Source organism: Geotrypetes seraphini, chromosome 13, assembly GCF_902459505.1.
Source record: "Geotrypetes seraphini chromosome 13, aGeoSer1.1, whole genome shotgun sequence".
Lineage (NCBI taxonomy): Eukaryota > Metazoa > Chordata > Amphibia > Gymnophiona > Dermophiidae > Geotrypetes > Geotrypetes seraphini.
Genome location: NC_047096.1, coordinates 21225470 through 21252200, shown reverse-complemented (window position 1 = coordinate 21252200; position 26731 = coordinate 21225470). Strand labels below are relative to the sequence as shown.

At 43.8% G+C, this 26731-nt stretch overlaps 1 protein-coding gene and 1 long non-coding RNA gene across 9 annotated transcripts in view; one reads left to right on the top strand and one right to left on the bottom strand.

The window, feature by feature from the left end:
- The window catches only part of USP2 (ubiquitin specific peptidase 2), a 97909-nt gene extending 80433 nt beyond the window's left edge, over positions 1 to 17476 (top strand). For 7 of the 8 annotated variants that reach the window (XM_033918469.1, XM_033918467.1, XM_033918465.1 and 4 more), the window contains 7 exons: positions 2401 to 2465; positions 3349 to 3452; positions 3573 to 3653; positions 5390 to 5468; positions 11692 to 11799; positions 12020 to 12140; positions 15816 to 17476. In XM_033918469.1, coding sequence (XP_033774360.1) covers positions 2401 to 2465; positions 3349 to 3452; positions 3573 to 3653; positions 5390 to 5468; positions 11692 to 11799; positions 12020 to 12140; positions 15816 to 15903 — 646 coding nt within the window. In that variant the 3' untranslated portion in view covers positions 15904 to 17476. Of the gene's footprint in view, positions 1 to 2400; positions 2466 to 3348; positions 3453 to 3572; positions 3654 to 5389; positions 5476 to 11691; positions 11800 to 12019; positions 12141 to 15815 lie in introns of all 8 variants that reach the window. The other variant, XM_033918470.1, reaches the window with a different exon arrangement.
- Positions 5369 to 25511, bottom strand: LOC117347472. The gene is made up of 3 exons (XR_004536799.1): positions 25331 to 25511; positions 15721 to 15920; positions 5369 to 5491 (listed from the first exon to the last, which is right to left on the bottom strand). It is a non-coding gene; the product is annotated as an uncharacterized LOC117347472 (long non-coding RNA).
- Positions 25512 to 26731: the final 1220 nt, after the last annotated feature.

Sequence of the window (26731 nt, the reverse complement as noted above, 5' to 3'; positions counted from 1 at the left end):
ATGTAATGTACCTGGGGCAATGGGGGGATTAAGTGACTTGCCCAGGATCACAAGGAGTAGTGTGGGTTTGAACCCACAATCCCAGGGTACTGATAATTTTTCTCCTTCAAATCCAGAGAATTTTTCTAAAAAAATTTTCAATTCATGTTTATTTGGGGCATACAGTCTCAAAGCAGTCTTTGTTCTTTCACTGTTATGCATACTACAATATATATCCCTTCTGGGTCTGCAAAATTCTGTGTTTTGATATTTCTAATCCTTTACGGAACAAGATGGCCACCTCCATCTTCTAAGTGTCTGAAATAGCCCCTTTATTTTTCCCCACCCATCACCTTTTTAACTTTGTATGATCTTCATCACTTAAATGAGTTTCTTGAAATATGACTACTGATGCATTATTCTATTTGAGCACTTGTTATGTTCTGTACACCTAGCAAAGAGCTTCAGGTTATTCCCTCTAACAATGTCAGATTTTCAAATTTTTTACTCCCTATAACCTGAGATGGTCATTAAACCACCAACCTCAGTTTTGTTCCATCCATATTCCCCCCTGTTTCTTCCCTAGTCAACTGCATCTAACACCCTTCCTTGGCTATTTTCCATATCACCATCTCCCACTCAGGGAGAAGTCATGCTTAATTGTCTGGCACACCTCCCTATCCCTCCCCCTTTCCCCACAGATTCCTTTTGCCTTGCTTCCTAACTCTTTCTTCTCCCAGTCTATAACTCTCATCCATCATATTGTCCCCCACTACCAACATTCACTATTGTACCTCGCCATTCATACTGAAAACATTAAATGTTACTGTCACTGTCCCACATGCTAGTCACCTCTGCATCCTTCTATAACCTTTTCTTAATTCTTCAGTCTAGTGGAGAGGAAGGAATTTAGTTTCTTTTGCTAAATTAGGCATCAGTTGGGTCCTTTCAAGTCTATACAGGACCCTGACACTGCTTCTGGTGTTCCTATATAAATGAGGGGCTCACAATCACAGTCAAATCCATTGCATTCTTCTGGCTTGATCCCTAACTACCAGTTCTCCCTATGATCCTGTCCGACCTCCTGATTCAGTCATCCAGTAAGATCTTTCGCTTCTTGACCAGCTTTAAATACTTGTTACTCTCTCCAATGGGTTATTAATTTCTCTGGAAGGAGGAATACAAACTTTATTTTGAAGATGACAGCCTGGAGCAGGGGTGGAGCAACGAGGGTCGCAATCTAGTCAGGTTTTCAGGATTTCCCAGTGAATATGCATGAGGTCTATTTACATGCACTGCCTTCATTGTATGCAAATAGATTTCATGCCTATTCATTGGAAAAATCCTGAAAATCTGACTGGATTGCGGCCCTCATTGCCCATCCCTGGCCTGGAGCATAGAAGTGCAAAATCTCTGCTCAATACTCTGTCTGAGTAATCTTAAAAGCACAGTAATATTTATTGTATATGTGAAGATGTAATATGCCTTGTTAAAGGTAGACTATAAATAATAGACTGCCTTCTTCCCTTTATATTTCTATTTCAAAGTCTTTCCACTTCACAATGCTTACAAGATTTCCATTTTATGAGTGAAATTCAGAGGTTTCAATATGACCACTGTGGGCCAGCTTGCACTGTTCCTTCTTTGGACATGCTCTGTGCGCCCACTCAATATAGTGGGCCAGCCTGGCCATTAGTGTATAAACTCTGTCCAAGTCAAGTCTCTAGAAATCCTCGCAGCTCTGGCTCAGCCACCACTTCAGGATTGCCCACCAAGCTTAAGTTGTTACTTCTCAAACAGTTTTCCAAATCATCCTATTTATCCTCGAGTTGGATGAAGCCTTGTGTGCATACAGTCCCTCTATTCTTCTGCCATTCTTGCTGTTTCCTCCATCTCAGCCAGTTGTTGCTGGTAGGTACCAAAATCTGTCTTGAATCCTAGTCAGCAAGGGCAAAAACACCCAAACTCTCATGTACCTGAATATAACTCACTTTGATCTTGGATTTGGAAAAGGCGAGCAAATAAATCTAAAAATCAAAAAAATCTAAATCAAATCCCAAAGGATTTCTGGATGAATGAAAGATAATGGGATTATTCTGCTTCCTTTTCTTTTAGTGGAAACAGCAGCCAGCCCACAGTCATTTAAGCATTCTTAGGCTGAATATTACACAGGTAGAGAGGAAGGGTCCCATTGATGTGTTTACTTCTTCCCATGGATTCATGTCCTGTGCCTTCAGAAAGAGGAAAGGGGTCTCATTTGCAATGTTTGTCATCCCATGGGTACATGCTTTGTATCTGAGGAAGAGAGGAAGGATTCTAAACTGCCATGAGATACAGTAATGAGCTACTTTGTTATCTCCAGTATATGAGGCCTGGGACCTAAGTTGAAAGGTTACTGATAGGCTCCTTGTCCTTCCACAGGGACACTGAAAAGGGAAGACAGATGTGGCAGAAATACTTGGAAAGGGAAGACAGTAGGATTGTGGGTAAGTAAATGGATGTAGGGTGGAGAGGATTGCTTATTGAATTGTTAGTATCAGAGTTCTATCCAATGCAAATCAGTCTGCATGTTGCAATATTAGAGGGCTATAATTCATTTCATAAATGTGATATGCAGTTTGTGAATTGTTGTAGGCCCCTCACCTGTACACTGCCCTTACCTGAATTCACCTCTCAGTCTCTTTGTGTCCTATATGCCCTCTGTTTAGGTCTGAATGTTTCTCGTGTGCTCATGAGTGGAAATCCCTACTATAACTTGAGGTAGCCACTGCCCCTGGGCCATATAGAAGATGAGAGGGAGGAGGACCGGCTGAGGAAAGGAGAAATATGTAGGCAGGAAAGAGGTAGGAAGATGGTAGGAAACAATGGGGGGAAAGGTTAAAGAGAACTGGAGCAGAACAGAGGAGAGACAGAGAGAAACTAGACTTGAGATATGAGTCTAGAGGACGAGATGGAGAGCAAAAAAAGAAGCCACAAAATAGTCAAAGAAAAGGCAAAACAATGAAATAAATCCTCACAAAGAAGACCAAACAAAAAGGGAATGGTTTTTTAAAAGAGAATTAAAATAAGATATATTTTCATGGGGATTAATCTTTTTTCTCTGGCTTCTAAAACGTTTGACTGGCATCCAAGTTTTGCAAATATGTTTCTATCACTTTTTGCTCAACAGAGAGCCTCTCCCTCACATGTACACATCTATCTGCCTTTATCTCACATTTGTATTTTGTACTTACTCCCTTTACCTATCTTCCGTTATCTACCCTCCCTTTACCTGTGATGTGCTCACCTGTCTCTCTCTGTCTCACTCACACACACATGTGCTCTTCCCCATCACATCTACTCATCTCTCTGGTTGCTTTTCCTTCCCAGATCTCTTTGTTGGTCAACTGAAGAGCTCACTGACATGCAGCGAGTGTGGTTACTGCTCCACTGTCTTCGACCCTTTCTGGGACTTGTCACTGCCCATTGCTAAGGTATGTTATGAAAGAGGGTTTCTCTGCTTCCGGTTCATCCCTCTGCTTCCCATTTCAAACCCCCTCAGCACCCTGTTACCCCTGTATAGAGTTACTGATGACATCTCTTGCTCCTTGCAGAAGGGGAATAGTGATGTGTCTCTCATGGATTGCATGAGACTCTTCACTAAAGAAGACATCCTAGATGGAGACGAGAAACCAGTAAGTGTCTCCAGAGGGAAACAAAAATCACAGAACTTCTATCAGTCTTGCTACAGCATCAGTTTCAGGTCATAATCACATGCATATACCCATGGTGAGCCACAGACATATCCACAATCACATGCACACACACACATTGTCATGCACACAACCACACCGACACATGACATGTTCAGTCAGAGTCTCACACTTACAAAGCTACATGTATTGAAACTCCATCACATACACTGTCCCACACTAGGGGTGGACTGACCATTAGAACAATAGAGCAGTGCCTAAGAGCCCACTCTCCCCTAGCCTTCATCTAGTTTAATCACTTTTGTTAGGTGGTTAGGGATCCATGATTCTTATCACCCAAGGGCCCGGATCAGTGTCAGTTTGCCCCATTCTACACACACACAATCACAATTCACACTCAGAAACATACATGAACATACAGTTATTCACATACTAATGCAGTTCAGATTTTTTAAAGGTTATTGGCATGAAAATATGTATGTTTGTTTCTATAAAGAGCTAAGAGTCAAGCACATTTTGCAAAGGTAAAATATAATTTGCCCTCATAAAAAATTCAGCCTCCTGAAATTACACCAATACTTTCATTACACCAGTATATTTGGCCGCATGATAAAGGAGTATTCTGAGGGCATTTTGAAGACATACTTCAAATCAACATTCATACATTTCAGGGTAGATATTCAGTCAGCGACGGTCAGCCATTTTTTTGGCTGCCACCAGCTTGACCAATGAAAACATATACAGTTAAATGCAATATTCAGCTCTTAACCACATAAAGTGAACCATACAAAAATAAGACTGTTCTTTATGCAGAGAAGTAGAATAAAGTATGGAAACTGTTTCACAGGATATGTGACAGTAAACCAGGAAGTAAGCCTGCAGCTAACTGGGGAGATTGGTGTGGGAACCATGGGGGGACTGGGGAATTATAAAAAGTGTTTTTTATAAAATGTTATAATAACTTATGGAAAATAGTTTTTATTGATGACTAAACAACGAATAAACAAAGTCAGCAATACAAAAATAAAGTTCAAGTCATCCAGTTATGAAATGTCAAACCCACCTCCCCACCTCCCGACCCAACCACCACCATTTCTATACAAACTAAAGGAGCATGGGTCACCATCCTTAAACCCACACAACTCCAAGAACTCAATACCTGAACCCCCCAAACCCTTCTGAAGATTTCCCCCCCCCCCATAGCCATAATAATAGATCTCCCAAGAAAAACTACCCCACCAGTTCTCCCCTCAAAACCCCAACATGACAACCACCACCCTTCCTGGACAAGTAATAATAATTTAAAAATTAACACTGAGTTTTACTAAACTATGGAAGAGCTTCTTACTGCGGGCCAGCGAGGTAAATGCTCCAATACTCATAGGAATTGAATGAGCACTGGAGCATTTACCTCGCTGACCCCACAGTAAGAAGCTCTTCTGTAGTTTGGTAAAAGGAGCCCTACAATTGGAAAAAGATAGGCCAGTAATGGGAGATGGAGAACTGAAGAGGAGTTGAAGGATTTATTGCACTCAAACGTTGTATGACCTTGATAGATTAAAAACAATATTCGCACGTAGTATGCAAAGGAAATCATCTTGTTTTATGAGGTTTAAAAGTATACGAAAAATTTTCCATTTAGGTGCTGTATTGGAAGTTTACTCCCAAAGTGGTGTCAACTTCTGGTGATCGTTCCATCTTGCTCTTGTGTTTTTCAGACATGCTATCGCTGTAAAGTCCGGAGAAAATGCACAAAGAAATTCACCATCCAGAAGTTTCCAAGGATCCTTGTACTCCATATCCTGTACATTTTCTTATGCCTTAGAAAGAGGGAGTGGGACAAGTGAATGTGCACACATATAAGAGTGAGAGTGCAGACACAATCTGTACAATTTGATGGATATTATAGGCAGCATTGACCTATCCATATATATATATAGATATGGAGATATATATATATGGATATATATATATATATGGATAGGTCAATGCTGCCTATAATATCCATCAAATTGTACAGATATATGAATATCAGAGGAAACTATACATGGGTGGATAATGTTCATCTATCTATCATTATCCACCCATGTATAATATCCTCTGATAAAGAGATGGATACTATGTAGGTACATGGATGATACTGTAGGCTGCATTTTCATAAACTCTTCATTCCTTCACTTAGAGTCCTAATTTCATAGGTTACTAAGTGGAGGAGAATTTTCAGCTGAACTTAGATGCCTAAATTTTTAGCTGAAAATTTTCCTGAAACTTGAAAGTCTAAATATAATTCTGCTTTTCATTCACCTATATTACATTCTTTTCCTTGGCATTAAACACCTAGAGGTCAATATTCAGCTAGTATGGTGACCGAATTGAGTTAAATAATTACCATCCTTTACCTTAATTCATACTGTATATTGAACACACCGAATATATGGATAGTACATTCACCACGCTGCCACTATGGGCCAGAAAAACTCTGGCCTCCATTTCCAGTACCTAATCTTTCATGGAGGTGCGATTCTCCATAGGGCGCCGTCATGTGATTGGCACGTAATCAAAGGCTGCTTTTTGGGCAGCTGCTGATATCAATGCCCTATGGAGAATCCAGACCTTATTGCATGTCAGTCACACTTAGGCACACATTATACAATTGTGCTTAACAGCATCTAACTTAAAACCTAGGCGCCTGTAATATAGTCCAGGGTTTTAAAGGCCTACATTATAGGCACCTAAGTATTTTAGAGAATCGCACCTAGTGGCACCTAAGTCTTTTTCTACCCCTAAACATGCCTACTTTGGTGGTAGGTGCCGCTAGGCACCATGGGGCATATTCTATAAGAAGCGCCCAAAAGTTAGGCGCCGATATAGGCACCATTCAGCGCGATTCAAGCATAAGAACATAAGCAGTGCCTCCGCCGGGTCAGACCATAGGTCCATCCTGCCCAGCAGTCCGCTCCCGCGGCGGCCCAAACAGGTCACGACCTGTCTGAATCTCCAGAAGGGGTCCCTTGCCACCTTGGTTTCCCATTTAAGTCCTAGCTTCCCATCGAAGTCCTAACCCTCCGGTCTTGCACATGCACGACCTGGTTGGGTTTCTATACTTATTACCTGGTTAGCTTTCTATACCTGTGATACATCCCAGCACCTCTTTCAGTATCCAACGATCCCTTTATCCCTCAGGAATCCGTCCAATCCCTGTTTGAATCCTTGTACTGTACTCTGCCTGATCACTTCCTCCGGTAGCGCATTCCAAGTGTCCACGACCCTTTGGGTGAAAAATAACTTCCTTGCATTTGTTTTGAACCTATCTCCCTTCAGTTTCTCCGAATGCCCCCTCGTACCTGTTGTCCCCTTCAGTCTGAAGAATCTGTCCCTATCCACCCTCTCCATGCCCCTCATGATCTTGAAGGTCTCTATCATATCTCCCCTGAGCCTCCTTTTTTCCAGAGAGAAGAGCCCCAGCCTATCCAACCTCTCGGCGTATGGGCAGTGTTCCAGCCCTCTTACCAGTTTGGTTGCTCTCCTTTGGACTCTCTCAAGTACCGCCATGTCCTTCTTGAGGTACGGCGACCAATATTGAACGCAGTATTCCAGATGTGGACGCACCATCGCTCGATACAATGGCATGATGACTTCCCGCGTCCTGGTTGTTATGCCCCTCTTTATGATGCCCAGCATCCTGTTGGCTTTTTTCGAGGCTGCTGCGCACTGTGCAGATGGCTTTAGTGATGCATCTACCAGCACACCCAAGTCCCTCTCAAGACCGCTGTCTCCAAACAATGCCCCCCCAATTTGTAGTTGAACAACGGATTCTTTTTCCCTATATGCATGACCTTACATTTTTCCACGTTAAAGCGCATTTGCCATTTGTTTGCCCAGTCTTCCAGCTTGTCCAGGTCCCTTTGCAGGTCCTCACACTCCTCCCTGGACCTAACTCTGCCGCACAGTTTGGTATCGTCTGCAAATTTTATAACCTCCTTTTCTAGGTCATTGATGAATATGTTGAAGAGTAACGGCCCCAGCACCGATCCCTGTGGCACACCGCTCGTGACTCCCCGCCAGTCAGAATATTGGCCCTTTACTCCGACCCTCTGCAGTCTACCCGACAACCAGTGCTTGATCCATCTGTGCACATCCCCTCCCACCCCGTGGTTCCACAGCTTCCTAAGCAGCCTTTCATGTGGCACCTTGTCGAAAGCCTTTTGAAAATCGAGGTAAATGATGTCTATGGGTTCCCCATTGCCCACCCGACTGCTTATTCCCTCAAAGAAGTACAGAAGGTTTGTTAGGCATGACCTTCCCTTACAGAATCCGTGCTGGCTTGTTCTCAGTAGGCCATTTCTCTCGATGTGCTCGCAAATGCCGTCCTTGATCATAGCTTCCACCATTTTCCCTATTATTGAAGTCAGGCTCACTGGCCTGTAGTTCCCGGGGTCACCCCTCGATCCCTTCTTGAAGATGGGTGTGACATTTGCCAATTTCCAGTCCTCTGGTACCTCTCCAGTTTTCAAGGATAGGCTGCAAACATGTTGGATTGTGCCCGCTATTTCTTGTCTTAGTTCCTTCAGAACCCTTGGGTGGATCCCGTCTGGGCCCGGTGATTTGCCGCATTTTAACCTGTCTATCTGTTTGAGGACATCCTCCTTACTTACCTCTATGTGCTCCAATTTTTCAGCCTGTTCCCCACTCATGAGCTCCTCTGAGTCCGGTATATTAGATGTGTCTTCTCTCGTGAAAACCGACGAGAAGAACGTGTTCAACCTCTCAGCTACCTCTTTATCCTCCTTAATCACTCCCTTCCTATCCCCATCGTCCAACGGCCCCACCTCTTCTATTGCTGGTCGCTTCCCCTTAACGTAACTGAAGAATGCCAGCCCCTCTTCGTATTTCCCTTTTGCTTTTCTAACCTCTCGGTGGCATTCCTTTTAAACAGCACAATTGGTTGCTGTTTAGTGAATCGCACTGAGCGGCACCTATTTTGGAGGCACCCAATAAATAGGCCAGCTCTAGGCATAGCTAAAAATTAAGAGGCCACGCGAGCGCTTAAGCATGCTTAAGAGCAGCAATTCTGCAACAGGGCGCCTGACATGTAGCCACGCCCATATCTAACATGCATAGCGCCTATTTTTTGGAAGGCCACCTACATTTTTAGAGGTGCCTTGTTACAGTATCGCTCTTTCTTGATAGGCACCTAAATTTCAATTATTGATGATTAAAAAGCTTAATTGAGCTTGTTACCTATCTAGTTGGGCGCCTCCAAAATAGGTGCCTAACATTAGGCGCCGGTTACAGAATTTGGGCCCATGTGACCTATCTTTTGTACAATCACACCTAAAATAGGCGTTTATCTCTCAATTAAATGTTTTTTTTTTTTTTCCGATTATGAGCTTCTTAAAGTTCATTATTGAAGCCAATTTACTAATTAAGTTAGGCATCTATTTATTTAGGCACCCCTTAAAGAATTTCCCCCCCCCCCCCTATGTTTAGTTTAGAACAGTGGTCTCAAACTCAAACCCTTTGCAGGGCCACATTTTGGATTTGTAGGTATTTGGAGGGCCTCAGAAAAAATAGCGAACGTCTTATTAAAGAAATGACAATTTTGCTCTTTATAGTTTATAAATCTTTCCTTTTTGTCTAAGTCTTAATAATAATATTGTAATTTATAGCTAAAGAGACATATGATTAAGAAACTGTTTTATTTTGCTTTTGTGATTATGATAAACATACTGAGGGCCTCCGGGCCACCGGGCCGCGAGTTTGAGACCACTGGTTTTGAACTACTATTTGACAGACCTAATTTAAAAACTGAATATCATCACCACTAGCTAATCTAATCTAATCTAAACCTTAAGTTTATATACCGCATCATCTCCATGAGAATGGAGCTCGACACGGTTTACAAGAACTTAAAATAGTGGGTAGAGAAGAAGAAAAAGGATTACATGAACTTATGTGTAGAAGGGGGGAGAGAAAGGGGGGAAGGATAGAGCTACAATTTGCTGAAAAGCCAGGTTTTCAGGTGTTTGCGGAATAACTGAAGGGAGCTCAGGTTCCGCAGCGGGGTGGTGAGGTCGTTCCAAAGACCTGTGATTTTGAAGAGAAGGGATTTTCCCAGTTTGCCTGAATAGTGGATGCCGCGTGGAGAGGGGAAGGCTAGTTTAAGCCTTTGGGCAGTTCTGGAGGAGTCGGGACTGGAGGAGTTGAAAGACAGTGGGATAAGAGGAGGCAGGATTCCGTGAATGATCCTGAAAGCCAGGCAGGAACATTTGAAATGGATTCTGGAGATTATTGGGAGCCAGTGAAGTTTGGCAAGGAGTGGGGAGGCATGGTCAGACATGCGTTTTGAGAAGATCAGTTTGGCTGCAGAATTCTGGATTAGCTGGAGTCTTAGAATACTTTTTTTTGATAGATTTAAATAGATGGCGTTGCAGTAATCTAGCTGGATACCTTTTTCACCCAGCCCCTTGGCCTTTCTATGGGTAATACTGGCCAACTTATTGATTTAAATGGCCTAATGCTATCTGTATAACTTTTTTAAAAAATATACATAGAGCAATTATACGTGCATTGGTCACTGACAAATGCTATAATATAGGCCTTTAAGCGTGATTGACACACAGTAGGCACCTATCTTTTTAGATGCCATGTGCAGAATTTCCCCCATCGTGCCTATTTTATAAAGGCCAAAATCCAAAACACATAAAGACATGTCTATCTCAATAATGAAATGTAAATTTCAATTCAAACCATTTTAATCCACTCAGAAAATGTTTTGCCTGATATTCCAAAAATACTGAGCTCTTAAATTTAGGCTCAAATTTCTGCCCTATTTTCAGGATCCTTTCTGCTGCCTTTTGAACTCTTTTGAACATTGGGCCCTTGGTTTGTAAAGTACGTACATAACTGCTAATCCCACCACTAGGAAAGCCCAGGCAAGTAGGGCCTGAGTCAGTAAATACTACCTAAACTTAGTTTCCATTATGATTCGCACTAAGCGCCAGTTCTATAAATGTTGCTTAGCACTAAGCAACCTTTATAGAACTGGCGCTTAGTAAGGATTCCTGTGTGCAAATTTGCCTGCTGAAATCTGGTAAAAATGCTGGCACAACCAATGGCAGTTGGGCACAAAAATAGCCCTATTCTGTGACACTGTGCCTAAATTTTGGGAACAACCCTGTTCTGCTCATGCCCTTCCCATGGCCCTTTTGAGTTGTGCATGAGATAAGTTCCTATGAGCGTCGGGAGCAGCGCAGGCCATTCAGCATGGCTCTCTATGCTACAAACTGCTAACGCAGTTTAATAGAAGAGGGGGCTAAGGTTATAGAATAGTGCATAGGCTGATCCATGCCTAAATCCTAATAAGTGTCAATTAATGTTAATAATTGATTAAGGGTTCAGTTAATTTGTTTGGATATGGATCTGCATAAAAGTAGATGCTAAGGCCCAGCTTCTGTAAAGAATGCCCAAAGTTAGGTGCCTAGATTGGTGCATTTAGCCAATCTAGATGCCTATCTTAATTATTTAAAAAGCTTAATCGGCGCCGATAACAAGCTTAATTAGCTTAAATTGAAATTAGTTGGTCAGTAGGTGCTTAACTCAGTAGGTGCCTGCAACTTTGAGGTAGGCACCTAGTCCAAGGTGCTCACCAAAAAGTGGGCATGGTTATGGGCAGGCCTGAACTTAGGCACCAGTATTTAGGCCAAGAAAATCTTGGCATAAATAGGGGGTGTCAAGGTTTTGACGCCTACCGACGCTTAAGTCCAATTTAGACACCAATAGGCGTGATTCTATAAACAGTGCCTAACTAATGATTGACATGCACTATGTGCTGCCTTCCTCGGTGCCTATGTTTTAGGCGCTGTGTATAAAATCGGGACATATGTTTTCTTTGTACATGTGTGCGCCCTTGGGCAATTTTATAAGAGCCACTTGCTCCCTTTCCTCTCCATCACAGGCTCTTCCCTGGCTCCTACTTTTACTTGTATCTTGGACTTTCCTTGACTACAGTCTTTTCCAGATCTAAAAAGGTTCTCTGAGGCCAGAATCCGAACTAGCAAACTCTCCACCTTTATAAACTTCCCCCTGAAGGACCTGGAACTTAGGGAATTCTCATCGGATAACAGTGGTGAGTTTGTGCTTTTGGGCAGGTGGATGAGGAAAAAGGGAGATGTAAACTAGGGGAGAGGGTGAGTGGAAGGCTGGTTTTGACATTAGTTTGCACCTAAGGGAACATGAGTTAATTTGGCATTGTACATAGTAAGGCTGAGTGAAATGGAGTGAGATGCTCACCTCAACTTTGGTATCAGTATAGACTTTCACATTATCCTTCTTGTACTGTTCCCCAGCCCATGCTGTCTATAACCTCTACGCAGTCTCCAACCATTCTGGCACTACCATGGGTGGACATTACACAGCATATTGCAAGAACCCTTTGTCTGGCGAGTGGCACATGTTCAATGATTCACGGTAAGATGGCAGTCAACCTTCAAATGAATACAAGGGATGCTCTATGGCTCTACCCACCTCCTTTATCACACACGTAGGGCTAGCCCAGCTTTATCTTTATGGAGTATATAAACTTAAGGTTTAGTTTAGCCTGACTACTAGACTGACTACTGGTCTGCCTAGGTTGGAACAATTTGGGAAGACTGTGACAGTCACCATCATTAAACAAGACTTAGTCTGGCCAGTATAGGACCTTAGGCTGCCATGAGGCTCAGGCCTACTGTGCTTCACCCCCTCTGAAACTGGAAATTCATAAGGAACAGGATACAGCATTTGCAGATGGTCAAGGCACTCCACCAGCAGCACTGATTGTGGCTCAGAACTGCAGGCCTGGAGTGATGCAGTGCCAGAAAATGTGAGGAGGGGTGAAAGAGGTTTGGTGAGGGAAAGGGGAGATGCTGGACATGTTAATGGGAGTAGGGTATGGAAGTGAAAGAGAGATGTTGGACATGGAATAGGACAGGGAATAGTAGATGGTGGGAGGGTAGGAAAGAGGTGATGTCAGACACCTAAGGGAAAGAGAAGGGGAGAGGCTGGGCACTTGGGGCTGGGAGGGAAAGAGAGAGGCTTGGCACCTGGGGTCAGAGAAGGGAAGGGGTGATGGTGGGCACTTAAGGGGGAATGGAAGGGGCGATGCTGGAGTTGGGAGAGTAAGGAAGGGAAGGAGTGATGCTTGACACAAAGGGGGTAGGAAAAGGAAGGGGAAATGATGGATATGGGGGGAGAGGGGCATACCTAAGGTATTGGATACATTTGAACTAGCTGTGCACACTCTGTATTATTAAAAGTCTCTTCCTGTGATTGTCTTCATTTCTCTATCCCCCTCTTCCTATAACACACATTTTTGTCTCCCTCTATGTCTACCTCCACAAATTTCTGTCTTTCTGTGTAACCTATCTGTCCCCCACAACTCTTCTCTCTAAAGAAGGGGTCTGTAAGGATCCAGGATAGGGTTACCAGGCGTATGGATTTCCCCGGACGGCTTTTCAAAATCCGACATTTTTTCTGGGTTTTGAAAAGCTTCCTGACAAAATCGCATTGGGATGGGGCTTCCGCACATGCTTGGACGCAACGCAGTGACATCACGCATGTAACATAGAAACATAGAAACATAGAAAATGGCAGCAGAAAAGGGCTATAGCCCACCAAGTCTGCCCATACCAAGTATCCGCCCCCCTGAATTCACTCCCTTAAAGATCCCACGTGAGTATCCCATTTTCTCTTAAAATCCGTCATGCTGCTGGCCTCAATCACCTGCGGTGGGAGTCTGTTCCAGTGATCCACTACTCTTTCGGTGAAGAAGTACTTTCTGGAGTCACCATGAAACTTCCCTCCCCTGATCTTCAGCGGGTGCCCTCTGGTGGTCGAGGGTCCCATGAGACAGAAGATATCATCTTTCGACTCGATACGACCTGTGATGTACTTATATGTTTCAATCATGTCTCCCCTCTCTCTTCTTTCCTCAAGTGAGTACAGCCGCAATTTTTTTAGTCTTTCTTCATACGTGAGATCTTTGAGCCCCAAGACCATCCTGGTGGCCATTCGCTGAACCGACTCGATCCTCAGCATGTCCTTACGGTAGTGTGGTCTCCAGAACTGAACACAGTACTCCAAGTGAGGCCTTACCATAGATCTGTATAAAGGCATCATGACTTCAGGTCTCCTGCTGACAAAACCTCTACGGATACAACCCATCATTTGTCTTGCCCTGGAGGAAGCCTTCTCCACTTGATTGGCAGCCTTCATGTCATCACTAACGATCACCCCTAGATCGCGTTCTGCCGTGGTCCTAACCAAGGTCTCACCATTTAGTACATAAGTTCTGCGAGGGTTTCTCTTACCCAGGTGCATTATCTTGCATTTTTTAGCATTGAAGCCTAGCTGCCAAGTAGTTGACCATCGTTCCAGTAGCAGTAGGTCCTGTGTCATATTATCAGGTAACAAGCTTTTGCCTACTATGTTGCAAAGTTTGGCGTCGTCGGCGAACAGTGATACCCTTCCTTTAAGTCCTTGCGTCATATCTCTTATGAATAAGTTGAATAGAATCGGGCCCAGGACTGAGCCCTGCGGCACTCCACTGATCACGTCCGACGCTTCAGATGGGGTACCGTTCACCACCACCCTCTGAAGTCTACCACTTAGCCAATCCCCAACCCATGTGGTTAGAGTGTCTCCTAATCCTATCGATTTCAGCTTGTTCAATAATCTTCGGTGTGGGACGCTATCAAATGCTTTACTGAAGTCCAAATACACCACGTCCAGTGACTCTCCGGCATCCAGTTGTCTAGTAACCCAGTCAAAAAAGCTAATTAGATTAGATTGGCAGGATCTACCCTGGGTGAACCCGTGTTGGTGGGGATCACGCAGGTTTTCTTCATCTAGGATTGTGTCAAGATTCCATAATCCGGGACCCTGGACAGAGAAAATGGAATAACATGTGGAATCTAAAAATATCTCCCTAAACGTAGGCACTACTAGACGGCTTTGATTGACAAAACCTTTGCCTTCCAGGCCGCCAAACTGAACACATGGCTAGCCCAAATGGTCCTCGAGGCCCCCACCTACCTCGGATTTAGAAAATTACTTAAAACTCATCTATTTAATGGAAACGACCCTTAATCGCCCCCTCAACGAACCGAAACCTACAACTCCCCCTCTTCTGTACTCACCCAACCTACATTCCCCTTATTCCCCCTCCTTGACCTACTCCTTCCCTCTCTACCCAACCTCAACTACTTCATTGCTTGCAACTCTGTTCAATTGTCATGAACCACTTGTAACTTGACTAACAAATGTGAACCGCCTAGCACTCTCTGGGTATGGCGGTATACAAAAATAAAGTTATGATTATTATTATTATTAAGTGCTCGAGAGGGAGTATAAGGTGTTAAGAATTTACTGAGAAATAATAGAGTATCTGTAGAATGAATTTTGAATATTAAGAGAAGAATTTTATAAGTAATACGGTGTGATACAGGTAACCAATGAGCTGATTTAAGTAATGGAGTAACATGATCGTATTTTTATGACCTGTTATTAGTTTTATTGCAGTATTTTGGATCAGTTGAAGTCGTTTAAGTTCTTTTACCTGAATACCGTTACACAACGAATTACAGTAGTACGATTGACAAGAGCATGGACAGTTGAAGGTTAAAATAAAGGAGACGAGTGTGGCACAATGGTTAGAGCTACAGCCTCAGCACCCTGAGGTTGTGGCTTCAATCCCCACACTGCTCCCTGTGACCCTGAGTAAGTCACTTAATCCACCACTGCCCCAGGCACATTAAATAGATTTCGAGCCCACCAGGACAGATAGGGAAAATGCATGAAGTACCTATATGTAAAACCACTTTGAGCATGGTTGTATAACTACAAAAAGACAGTGTACAAGTCCCAATCCTTTGTACAACGGAAGATATCTGTGCCTTAAATGAAAGAGTAGAATCTAATATTATATCTAAAACACGCTTTGTAGTAACCTGAGGTACCAGTGTATCATTTAGTAAAATTGGATATGATAAGGCACAATTTTTAAGTTTACCGAAGAGTGAAGTTTTGGATTTTGATTTGTATTTCTCTCCTTCCATCCTTTCTTTTCCTCCCTGTAACTCTGTCTTCTTTATTTTCTACCCACAGAGTTACTCCCATGGCCTCCAGCCAGGTACGAAGTAGTGATGCTTATGTGCTGTTCTACGAGCTCTCCAGTCCATCCTCTCGTATGTAGTGCCCCCTCTTGAGCAGCTAAAACACAAACAAAGGAGCAGCAATGAGCCAGAGAAGAGCAGGAGAGACATCTTGCCTCTTGAGGGAACTGATGATGAATCTTCAATGCAAAGAAAGAAGAGAGATAGATAAGAAAGAAGTTTCTCATAAAGCCAACAGAAAGAATGGGGAAACAGAGCCCAGGACCTCTTAAGTCATTTACTGTTTAGCTGGGGGGGGAGGTTTGATATGTATGCACGTGTTATGTGTGTGTATGCACACACACTTGTGTGTATGTGTGTGTGACAGCTTGCGTGTGAAATAAACGACACCAGCATTTTGGAGGGTGCACCTTCCATGTCCTAAGTCGGAGAAGGATATGGTGAATGTGAAAGGCCTCATGAACTCCACTGAAGCCACAGGTGGACTGTGGCATCTAGAGAGGAGAGACTGAAACTGAACAGGCACCTCCAGGAGTACCCCCCTGTCTTACTGTGTGTGAGTGCAAATTTGATGCAGGCACTGTTAATGCAGTGCCACAAAGGGCTTCCACGTAAAACAATAAGAAAAAATGTTTAATAATACCCTTCAGCTCTGGAGAAAAACATGAAGGTTAATTTTGTGACAGCTTTTTTTTATATATATATATAATGCATAAGTATTATAAATACTTGCAAGGCTGTGAGTGTGTACTTATAAAAATATACATAGAAATGCAAACTATATTATAGAGAAGAGATGTTATGTGTGTGTGTGTCTATATATGTATATATCAGATGAGCACCTTGTGTGAAGATTATTTCAAAACATTTTTTTTATCTAAAGACCTGCTGCCAGGACTGAGATATTTCTCTGAGGCAACAGCAGAAACTTCTTGCATGTTACCGATTGCTGTCAGCAAGTTTGCTGCCACTGTTACAGGGACTTTCTTTGCATCTGCGACTGTTAAAGGAGCTTCCTCTGCATTTTGTGACTGCTCTTAACAGGCATCCTGCAACGGTCAAAGGAACTTTTTGTGCATTTTGATGGATCTGAACAGCCTTTCTGCAGCTGTTACGGGAGCGTCCTGTGCAGTTGTGGCTTTTACTGTGACTGTTACAGGAAAATCAACATCCTGAAATGTAGTTTATTCTAATATTTTGTGCCTTGAAAATCTGAGTGAAAGAATAGAGAGCCAGGCACTTATAACGCTCTTCTGTTTTATTTATCACTCCTCCTGTCTGACTCTTCTGTGTGATCCTGTCTCCCACGTTTGCCTGTCATTGTGTGTATCACTCTTTCCTATCTTTGTATTTATATCACTGTGCCTTGCTGCTCTTTCTATACTTCCTATTGTTCTCTCTTTCAGGACTGTGTGTAGTTCAGTGCCTTTTTGTTAATGATTTGTTAATGAATTCCCTGGGATTGGAGGGGGTCCAGGGGGGAGGGGGGGTTGAAATTCTTGCAGGAATGATGAGGAAAGGAAAGAGGCCCCCAGCAAGCTGCCACCTTGTCCCCTAAACCTGGTTACAACAGGATATCAGGGAAAGTGTAGTTACTTACCTGTAACGTAGGTTCTCCGTGGACAGCAGGATAGTCAGCCACACAACCATATAGTGTAGTTACTTACCTGTAACGTAGGTTCTCCGTGGACAGCAGGATAGTCGGCCACATATGGTTGTGTGGCTGACTATCCTGCTGTCCACGGAGAACCTACATTACAGGTAAGTAACTACACTTTCTCCTAGGACAAGCAGGATGAGTCAGCCACATATGGTTGTGTGGCTGACTATCCTGCTGTCCACGGAGAACCTACGTTACAGGTAAGTAACTACACTTTCTCCTAGGACAAGCAGGATGAGTCAGCCACATATGCCACATATGGTTGTGTGGCTGACTCATCCTGCTTGTCCTAGGAGAAGCCTGCTGCATGCTATTTTTGGCAATTGTCCAAGGTCCTAAGTACTTCCATAGGACTGACAAGAAGCATCTCTAGGGAAACATCTCATCGCCTGAAAGAAAATGTGTTGTATGTGCAATTTTTAGCGTGAAATTAGGTAGTCATATGTCTCAGTACACTGCTGTAAGATCTTCTTTAATGCCAAACTGTTGTTTTGATACTTGACCATGTTGCTGCTAAAAAATTAATATCTGATATATTTGTGCTGATTTATAATAAGCACGTTAAACTTCATTTCTTCTTTTCTCTGTTATGTTTCAAGTGTACCTACAACACATTTACTTTCAGGTAAGGATTTGAGCTTCTCTCTAGAGAATGACACGGTGGCAAAATTCATCACCGTTCCCGTCCCCGCGGATAACCGCAGGAAATAATCCCATGTTATTTTCTAGTGTCTATTTCAACCTCGGTCCTTCTACACCAGCATTCTTCAAAGCAAAGCTTGCGGGTCAGTGGTTGTGGCCATTCATACTCTGATTCTTATGTGAGCCAAGGATAATGAAGCCATTGTGACATCACTGATGTGAATGGCTCTTAGGCACTGGTGGAATGAGGCATTATGACATCACAATATCTGCTCTGGATACCAGAGACTGTCATTCTGTAGTGTCTGTTTTAACCTCAGTCCTTCTGCCCCAGCATTCTTCAAAGCAAAGCTTGCGGGTCAGTGGTTGTGGCCATTCATACTCTGATTCTTCCCTCTCTCCTTAAAGAATGACATGAAGATGGTTTCCCGCGGTTATCCGTGGGGACGGGAACGGTGATGAATTTTGTCACCGTGTCATTCTCTACTTCTCTCCTTAAAATGGGGAAATTGCTCTCCTACCACTCCTCCAATCTCAACCATTCAGGGATGTTTCACCGACACCCGACTACACTCCAGCCTCAGTAGGAGCCTGCTGCAGCCACAGATGATCAAATATTTTTTTTCATTTAGGGCCTGCAGCCTAACCACATGCTGGTACATAGGCTGTGTGCATAGCACCACTCGAGCTTTACAATGAATGCTTGTTTACAGCGTAAGTGAGACGGAACGTGACTCTAAAGTGTACAATAGGAGCTTTCCATGTTTAGTGTCTAATGTCTGCAGATACTGGAAGCTGTTTGTGCTATGCATTATTTATATACACTTGGAAGAAACCTTGAAAACATGTTGCTTTGTGTGGTTATTCCTCTGATCTTTTAAACATTCTTCCATTGTCCTTTATTCTGTCAATCACTACAAAACATTTCCAAAGCACAATGTAGCTGACCTGGGTATTATTGCTCTAGAGTAGACTTTGACACATATAGTCTTGGAATGACAGCATCTCCGGCATTGCCATGCCTCTCATAATATTACCCTGCAGTGTCAGCACGGGAATGAAAGCATCTCCAGCACTGCAGTGCCTTTCATCAGAGCTGACTGTGGTGTCCTGAGGCAACTTTTTCCATTGGTTCCCCCCCCCCTCTCTGCAATCTGCTATCTCTCCCTCCACTCTCACCTTCCTCCACTTATGATCCAGGCACTAGTCAGGAGCATGAAAATCCTGGTCCTGCATCTATGGCTCTAGGTGTCTGAAGGTAAACTGATCTGGGATCGTGGTGCCTTTTATTACTGTCACCCTGGGCCAGTGCCTCACCTGGTCTATAGGCCGAGCCAGCCCTGCCTTTCCTAGCATTGCCCTGCAGTGTCAGCACTTGAAGGATCTCTTCAGCAATACTATGCCATCCCTACTTCTGCCAGCGCTGTAGCAAGTGTTCTCCATAGACAAGCAGGGGATATGCAGGCACACTCGTTGGTGAAGTCCTCTGACAGCCTGTGTGCCGGGGCTCTCCCCTAGCTAGGTAAGCTTTTGAGTTTACTGGGCATGTGCAAGAGTCCCTACACCTACAGCCCCTCCCCCTCAACTTGTCAGTTTTGTCTCTAGCAATGAAAGGAACGAGACGAGGGGATGGAGGGCGGGCAAGTATGGCTGCATTCCCCTGCTGTCTACGGAGAACAACTGTTACAGGTAAGCAACTTAGCTTTCTAGTACTGCGCTGCCACTTCGTATTAGAATATCATCACCTATGGCCCCACCCACAAGCCTGAAAAGAGAGCAGTGTGTCTTATTAGCTGCGGTGTTTGGTAACAAAACAGTCATTACTACATATTGTAAGGATAGATCCAAAGTGAATAGAGACAAAAGGGGATGGATCAGAAGAGAATGAGGATGGGAACCATGTCTCCATGCACATTTCAATTTGGAAACTTGAAACACCAACATCTCTGCTAAAATTAAACAAAAAAACACCACAAAACTAATTTTAAAAAAAATTGAAAGAGAAATCAATTTTAATAATGTTTTTCTTGCAAAGTAATGGTCCTGTGGTCTCACGAGCTAACTAAAATTCAAAGGCAGGCCCCATTGGTTCATAGACAATTGCGCGCAAGACAATCACGCGCGGACAACTGAAACGCAAAGAGAGGACATATATAATGAGGACACGTAACCATAGTAACGAAAATGCATTCACGTGACTTATATTGAAAACGCAAAGAGTGAAGGGAACCATACTGAAAACGCGGTGACGTGATCACGTGTTAACGTGCTGAACGTGCGCATGGTCTTCGTTTGCCAGGCGCCATCTAGGGGCGTGCTGAATTGTCATTGCACTCAGTTATCGTTGCGCTCAATTGTCTCACGCTCAGTTATCCTTGTGCTCAATTGTCTCGCGCACTATTGTCTTTGCACGGTATTGTCTTTGCGCTGAGTTGTCTTCGCGTTTTTGTCCGCACGCAATTGACCTGTCACCGGCCCCATTAGACCTGTGGATCACCCCTGATCTAACCAAATTTCTTATGATTGAAGCCGGTGATCCTTTTTTATATACATGAGTCAGAATAGGACCTGTTGTATTAGGCACCCACAATTTCCTGCCTACCTGTTTGAAAACTCAGCATATTGTTTTGAGTTCCCTTTTTCCGTTAGTACACAGCAACAATAATTTCATGCAAATTAATCCCACAATACATTACAGCACATGCAAGGTACAGGCAACAAGCAGGATACTTTTAGTGGTAAATATACAGAGACCAGATACCCTACACAGAAAGTCGATATATCATCCCATTACCCCCAATACCCTCACACGTGGTCATGAAATAAGTTATGACTTTTTTCATTACAGTTGCTGCTCTCCCATCAGTAAAGCTGTCAAATATGAGCATTTTAACAGAGAAACTTGATTCTACAGGCAGGGAGGAAATGTGTGTCTGAGCCACTTCTCTTTCCTGGAATTCTTTCTGGGAGGAATAGGCTAATAGTTAGTGCAGTGGCCTGAGAACCAGGGCGCCTGGGTTCAATTCCCGCTACAGCTCCTTGTGACTCTGGGCAAGACATTTAACCCTCCAGTACCCACTGCTTTGAATATCAGCTTTGAAATGACAAAAAGGCAGTATGTTTTGTTTGTTTATTATTTCTTTGATATACCAGCCATCAAAATTTATCTAGACGGTTTACAGTCAATAAAAATATTTTAAAACAAAAGTTTAAAAAAAAAAATTCCACCACATGATAATTAAGTATGGAGGGGGAGGAGGTTACATATATTACTTAAGACTGACATGACAGGGGAGGAAGGTACAAGAGGTAGAATTAAAAAAAAATACATCAAGATAAAAACATATATATATATATATATATATATATATAAAGGGAGATGGATAGAACATTAAGAGTTAATTCGCCTCTAAGGAGGCGTTTGGAGTTGAAAACCTGAAATGAATCTTATTTCAGGGAAAGATAAAGGGCTCCTGAATTAGATATCATAGGCATTCTTGAATAAAAAAGTTTTGAGTTTTGTCCTGAATAAGGTGAGAGAAGACTCTTGCTTTAAATGCAGGGGAAGAGTGTTCCTGAGTGAGGGTGCTATGACTGAGAAGATGGACTTTCTGGTGGCGTCGTAAAAGATTTATTGGATGGAGGGGACAACAAGCCTAAGAGCATAAGAATAGCCTTACTGGGTCAGGCCAATGGTCCATCAAGCCCAGTAGCCCATTCTCACGGTGGCCAATCCAGGTCATTAGTAACTGGCCAAAACCCAAGGAGTAATAACATTCCAGCATCTCAAAGAATAGTAAGATTCTGGAACCCCAATGAGAGCAACATTCCAGAGCTGAGATTGTGATGTCATAATGCCTCATTCACAGTTCCTCAGAGCCAACCTCATCAGTGATATTACAATGGCTTCATTGTCCTATACTTGGCACAGCCATACTGGGTCAGACCAATCCAGGTCACTAGTACCTGGCCAAAATCCAAGGTGTAGCAATATTCCATGCTACCAATACAGGGCAAACAGTGGCTTCCCCCCATGTCTTTTTCAATAACAGATCTTGATAATTTGAGCGTAGTGTACGGGTTGAAGTGTAGGGGATTAAATATTTGTCCATAAAGGCAGGAATATGGTGGTGTTTGATTTTATAGGTGAAAAGTAGAATTCCCTTTCCCTGTATATAAGATGTAAACAGCTTTGATAGTAACTACAGAAAGGTGGTATATCAAATGCCATCCTCTTTCCTTTCCCCTTTCTAGGCAGGAGATATGTCACTCCTGCTCTTTGGAAAGTTCCATACCATCCTGATTCACAGACTGGAACAAATGCTCTGTAAACTAAAACTTTCACTGCCCTTTCCTGTCTCTGCTTGATGTTTTCTCCCTGGCTGAGAGCCGAGGCCTAGACCTCACTCAAATGACGAAGTAAGATCAGTGGTGCCTAAGGCTTGGTGCAGCTTCAGTCCCTGGCATGCACTGCTGCCACAGAATTGGAGCTTTCTTGCCACGGGGAACAGCATCAGAATGGAGACAGCTGGATTCCCTCTGGCAAAGAGTTTGTTAAAAAGTAGAAATGTTTCAGAGGGAGAAGGGAGTGGGAAAGACACTTCGGAAATGTGAGTATTGGAAAGGTGCTATAGGCTGCTAGTATTCCATGACATCATCAGATCCAAAGACACTGAACTATGAGGACACGACTAGGAATTTCTTTGGTAGCGGAGGCAGCAGTGTAGCCAGACAGCCAATTTTGGATGGGCATTAGTCCAAAGTGTGTGGGCCTCTCCACCGCCAACCCATGCAGCTTCTCACTTTTCCTCCCTTCCCAACTCCCCCCCCCCAGCCGATATAGCAGCCTCTCTCTTTCCCTCCCTTCCCAATTCCCCCCCTCCCCACACACACACACACACACACTCACACACACACAGTTCAAGCAGCATTTGTGTCTTTTCAGGTTGCTGGTAGCAGTTCCAACATGCTGCCGGTGGCTGACCTGGAAGCCTTCCCTCTGATGCAAAATGCAAATGTGTCAGAGGGAAGGCTCCAGATCAGGTAGAAACCCCTGCCAGTGGCCTGTGGCTGCTGGACGGATGCCCTCTCCTATGGCTCTGCCCCTGAGGTCTAGCCAGTTCAAGCTTTATCTTCAAGAAGATTTGGAAGAAGGTTCTGCAGACAAAATATCAATAGCCATGAAAGACTTCATAGAAATAACACTGTTCAGAGACTCTTGGTCAGTGATTTAGCCCAGATATTCAATGCCAGGCCTAATTCAGGCACCAGCACTAAATATGCAGGTCTTGCCTGGCCACTGGAAGTTAACTGGCTGCCAGCTGATATTCTGGGCAAGTTAAAACAGCTATTTCTTCAGCCTTCCTTGCCCAGATAGTAATTGAGGGACTGATACTGAATACTGACAATGCCTGGAAACTTTTTTTTATCTTTTACGAGTCCACGTCTATTGGACTTACTTGTTTTTAACCCCACCCTTTTGTTTATACCTTTAATATCTTACTTTTCTTTCATCATTGTAGTTCTCCCCTTCTTTCTCACTCGTACCCGTTTGTCCAGTCGTGTATGTCACTGTTTTCATCTAATCGTGTATGTTTATTTTGTTAAAGTTATGTTAAATTATATTATCTGTTTCTGCCCTATTTTAAAATGTATAACCACCTTGAAATAAATGATAAGGTGGTATATCAAAATTTTATTAAACTTGAAACTTGACCTGGGTCCATCCCGGACTGCCTCTGCACACACCAGAGTCAGCATATATATTCGGCTTACTCTCCGGTTACGCCAGGGATCTCAAAGTCCCTCCTTGAGGGCCGCAATCCAGTCGGGTTTTCAGGATTTCCCCAATGACTATGCATTGAAAGCAGTGAATGCACATAGATCTCATGCATAGTCATTGGGGAAATCCTGAAAACCCGACTGGATTGCGGCCCTCAAGGAGGGACTTTGAGACCCCTGGGTTACGCGCTCCTGTAAATCTGCTCTAGGGTTGGTCAGCACAATTTAACCAGAGACCTGTGGGTATTTCTTCCAAGCAGCTCAGATTGGGAGCTACTGCCAATTCATTCAGGTTACCTAATGAAATTTGTGACTTCAGGGAGTCCATTCCTGGCTTTCTCTGCAGCACCTGAAATCAGATTTTGAGCTGTTTATTTAATCATTCATTGTTGCAAAGACAACAGAATCTCTTGCCTAATATTGGAATATGGGCCATGCTTACCTGGCCTCAGAACAATTTCTGGACCAAGCATCAAAAATTTGTCAAGATTCGGGCTTGGACCTGCTCCAGATTTCAGAGTAATTGTTTCATCTGAACCTGGCAATAAACATGTTTAGCACAACAAAATTGTACTCAGTTTCGCAAACCTCTCCCTCATTTCAATTGCACCATCAGACTCCTTCAAATCGCTGGATTCTTCTCTTTTCTAATACTAAAATAGGAGTGCATAGGTGTGTATTTTTGACATTTATTCAGCCTTCAGGTTTAACGTTTTATCTATGTAAGCAGGACCAACAGTTAGGAGAGGGCAATTAGGACAATTGCCCTGGGCCCCACAGCTCCAGGGATCCCCAGTGGGCCTGGATGTCCTTCCCTTCTCCCCACCTCATTCCGAAGCGCCTCCCCCCCCCCCCTCACCTTTTAAAATGCAAAGGGGTCATAGCACGGCAGCGATTCTCTAGCGTTGTTCACAGATTCATCATCGCTGTTCCCCTGCCACAATTGACCCCTCTCTAAAGCAACTTCCTGTTTCTGCTTGGGTAGACCGCGGGAGGGGAGCAGTGCCAAGGAATCTGTGAGCAGCGCTAGAGAATCACTGATGCACCGGCAAAAGATAAAAGGGGGGGGGGGGGTTGGAACAGATTGGGGAGAAGGGAAGGACATCCTAGCTCATGGGGCCCCCTGGAGCAGCTGAATTTTAAATGGATGGATGCTGGATGGGAAGGCATATGGTACACCCCGAGGGGACTGGGGAGGGAGGGAAGGAACAAAGGAAGAAGGGAGAGATGCTAGATGGGAGGGCATTTGATGCCTGGGGAAATCAGGGGAAGGGGCAAGGAGGAGAGGAATTGGGGGGGCCCTCTCCATAATTTCTGCCCTGGGCGCCAAATGTCTAGCAAGGCCCTGTAGGTGAGATAAGATTCGTCAGAAGGGCAGCAGTGTTTTGCTTTGCTTTGAGCTGCTAGGAAAGATTAGCACTCACAGACTTTAATTTCCAGATGGGATGATAGGCTGCTTTCCTTGGAAGCAATGTTGCATTGCTAAAGCATGTCTAAGTGTTGAAAAGGCTCCTCCCAACATCACCAGGGCACATTCCATTAGATCAGCGTCTGTATCCTCTGCAGAAAAAAGTCCAGGCATGAGTAGGAATCTGTAGAGCTGTCACTTGGAGAAACGCTATAGGTCGAACAACATAACATAACATAATTCATTTATATCCCGCAGCTACCAGTTCAGTGCAGTTTACAATACTAGAATATGGCACATTCACCCTGAATTACAATTCAGTTCTTAAAATCAAATTGCCAACAGGCCTCAACCAAAACATCAGCAGGTGAACTCTGTGCCCCCTCCCCCCTCCCCCAGGTTAGGTACTGACCGCTGGAGCTTGTTACAGAATAGACATGTTCCTTCCCCTCACTTTCCATTCTGTGAACTCCAACAGTCCTAAGACCGTCCCTACTCTTTCTTGGTTCATTTCATGTCATTAAGGTGTAAGCAATGTTTAACTTGAAATTTGTTCATGCATTTTGCAATATCCTTCATGCACTGTGTTGAACTAAGGAAATAATTTTGATTGCTTCATTAAATCACCAGTTGGGAGTCATCAGCATGTCTGCATAATAAAAAGAGACACCCATACAGCCAGCACCATAAGAAAAGAATAGCCTTACTGGGTCTAGCCCAGTAGCCTGTCTTCCTGGTGGCCAATCCAGGTCACTAGTACCTGTCAAAAACTCATACTACTACTACTACTAGTTATTATTATTTCTATAGCGCTACCAGGCGTACACAGCGCTATACAGAGTCACGAAGGAGACAGTCCCTGCTCAACGGGGATGCCATGGATACAGTTAGGGAGAATGGTTAATCTGCTGGCTAGGGCAGAAGGGAGTAGGATTATGGATTGAAGGCTACGTCAAAAAAGGCGACCAGAGGCAGGAGGGAGTAAGCATCTCTCCTGCCTCTTACAACATGGAGGGATGGGGATTCTATTAGAGCACTAGGGCCAATGGTAGTTAGGGGATTGGACCCAGCCCGGCCCAGGGAGGGGTTGGTGTCAGGGGGGGGGGGGGGTCCGAAAGTGAGCACATGGGAAAAGAGGGAGGGAGGGGAGTACACATACCTGTGTGCTGCAATACCTCGTCTTGCCTGCAGGTTCTGCAGCCCCTGGTAGTTTTCCTGTAGGCCTGAGGGTCAGTGGCTGTGTCCATTCATACTCCGATTCTACTCTCTCTCCTTATAGAATGATGTGGAGATGGTTTCTTGCGGTTATCCACGGGGGGCGGGGATGAATTTTGTCACCGTGTCATTCTCTACTGCACGTTTTGCAAAAAAACACTAAAGACGTTTCTTTTCAACTCTATAAACTCTACCAGCAACT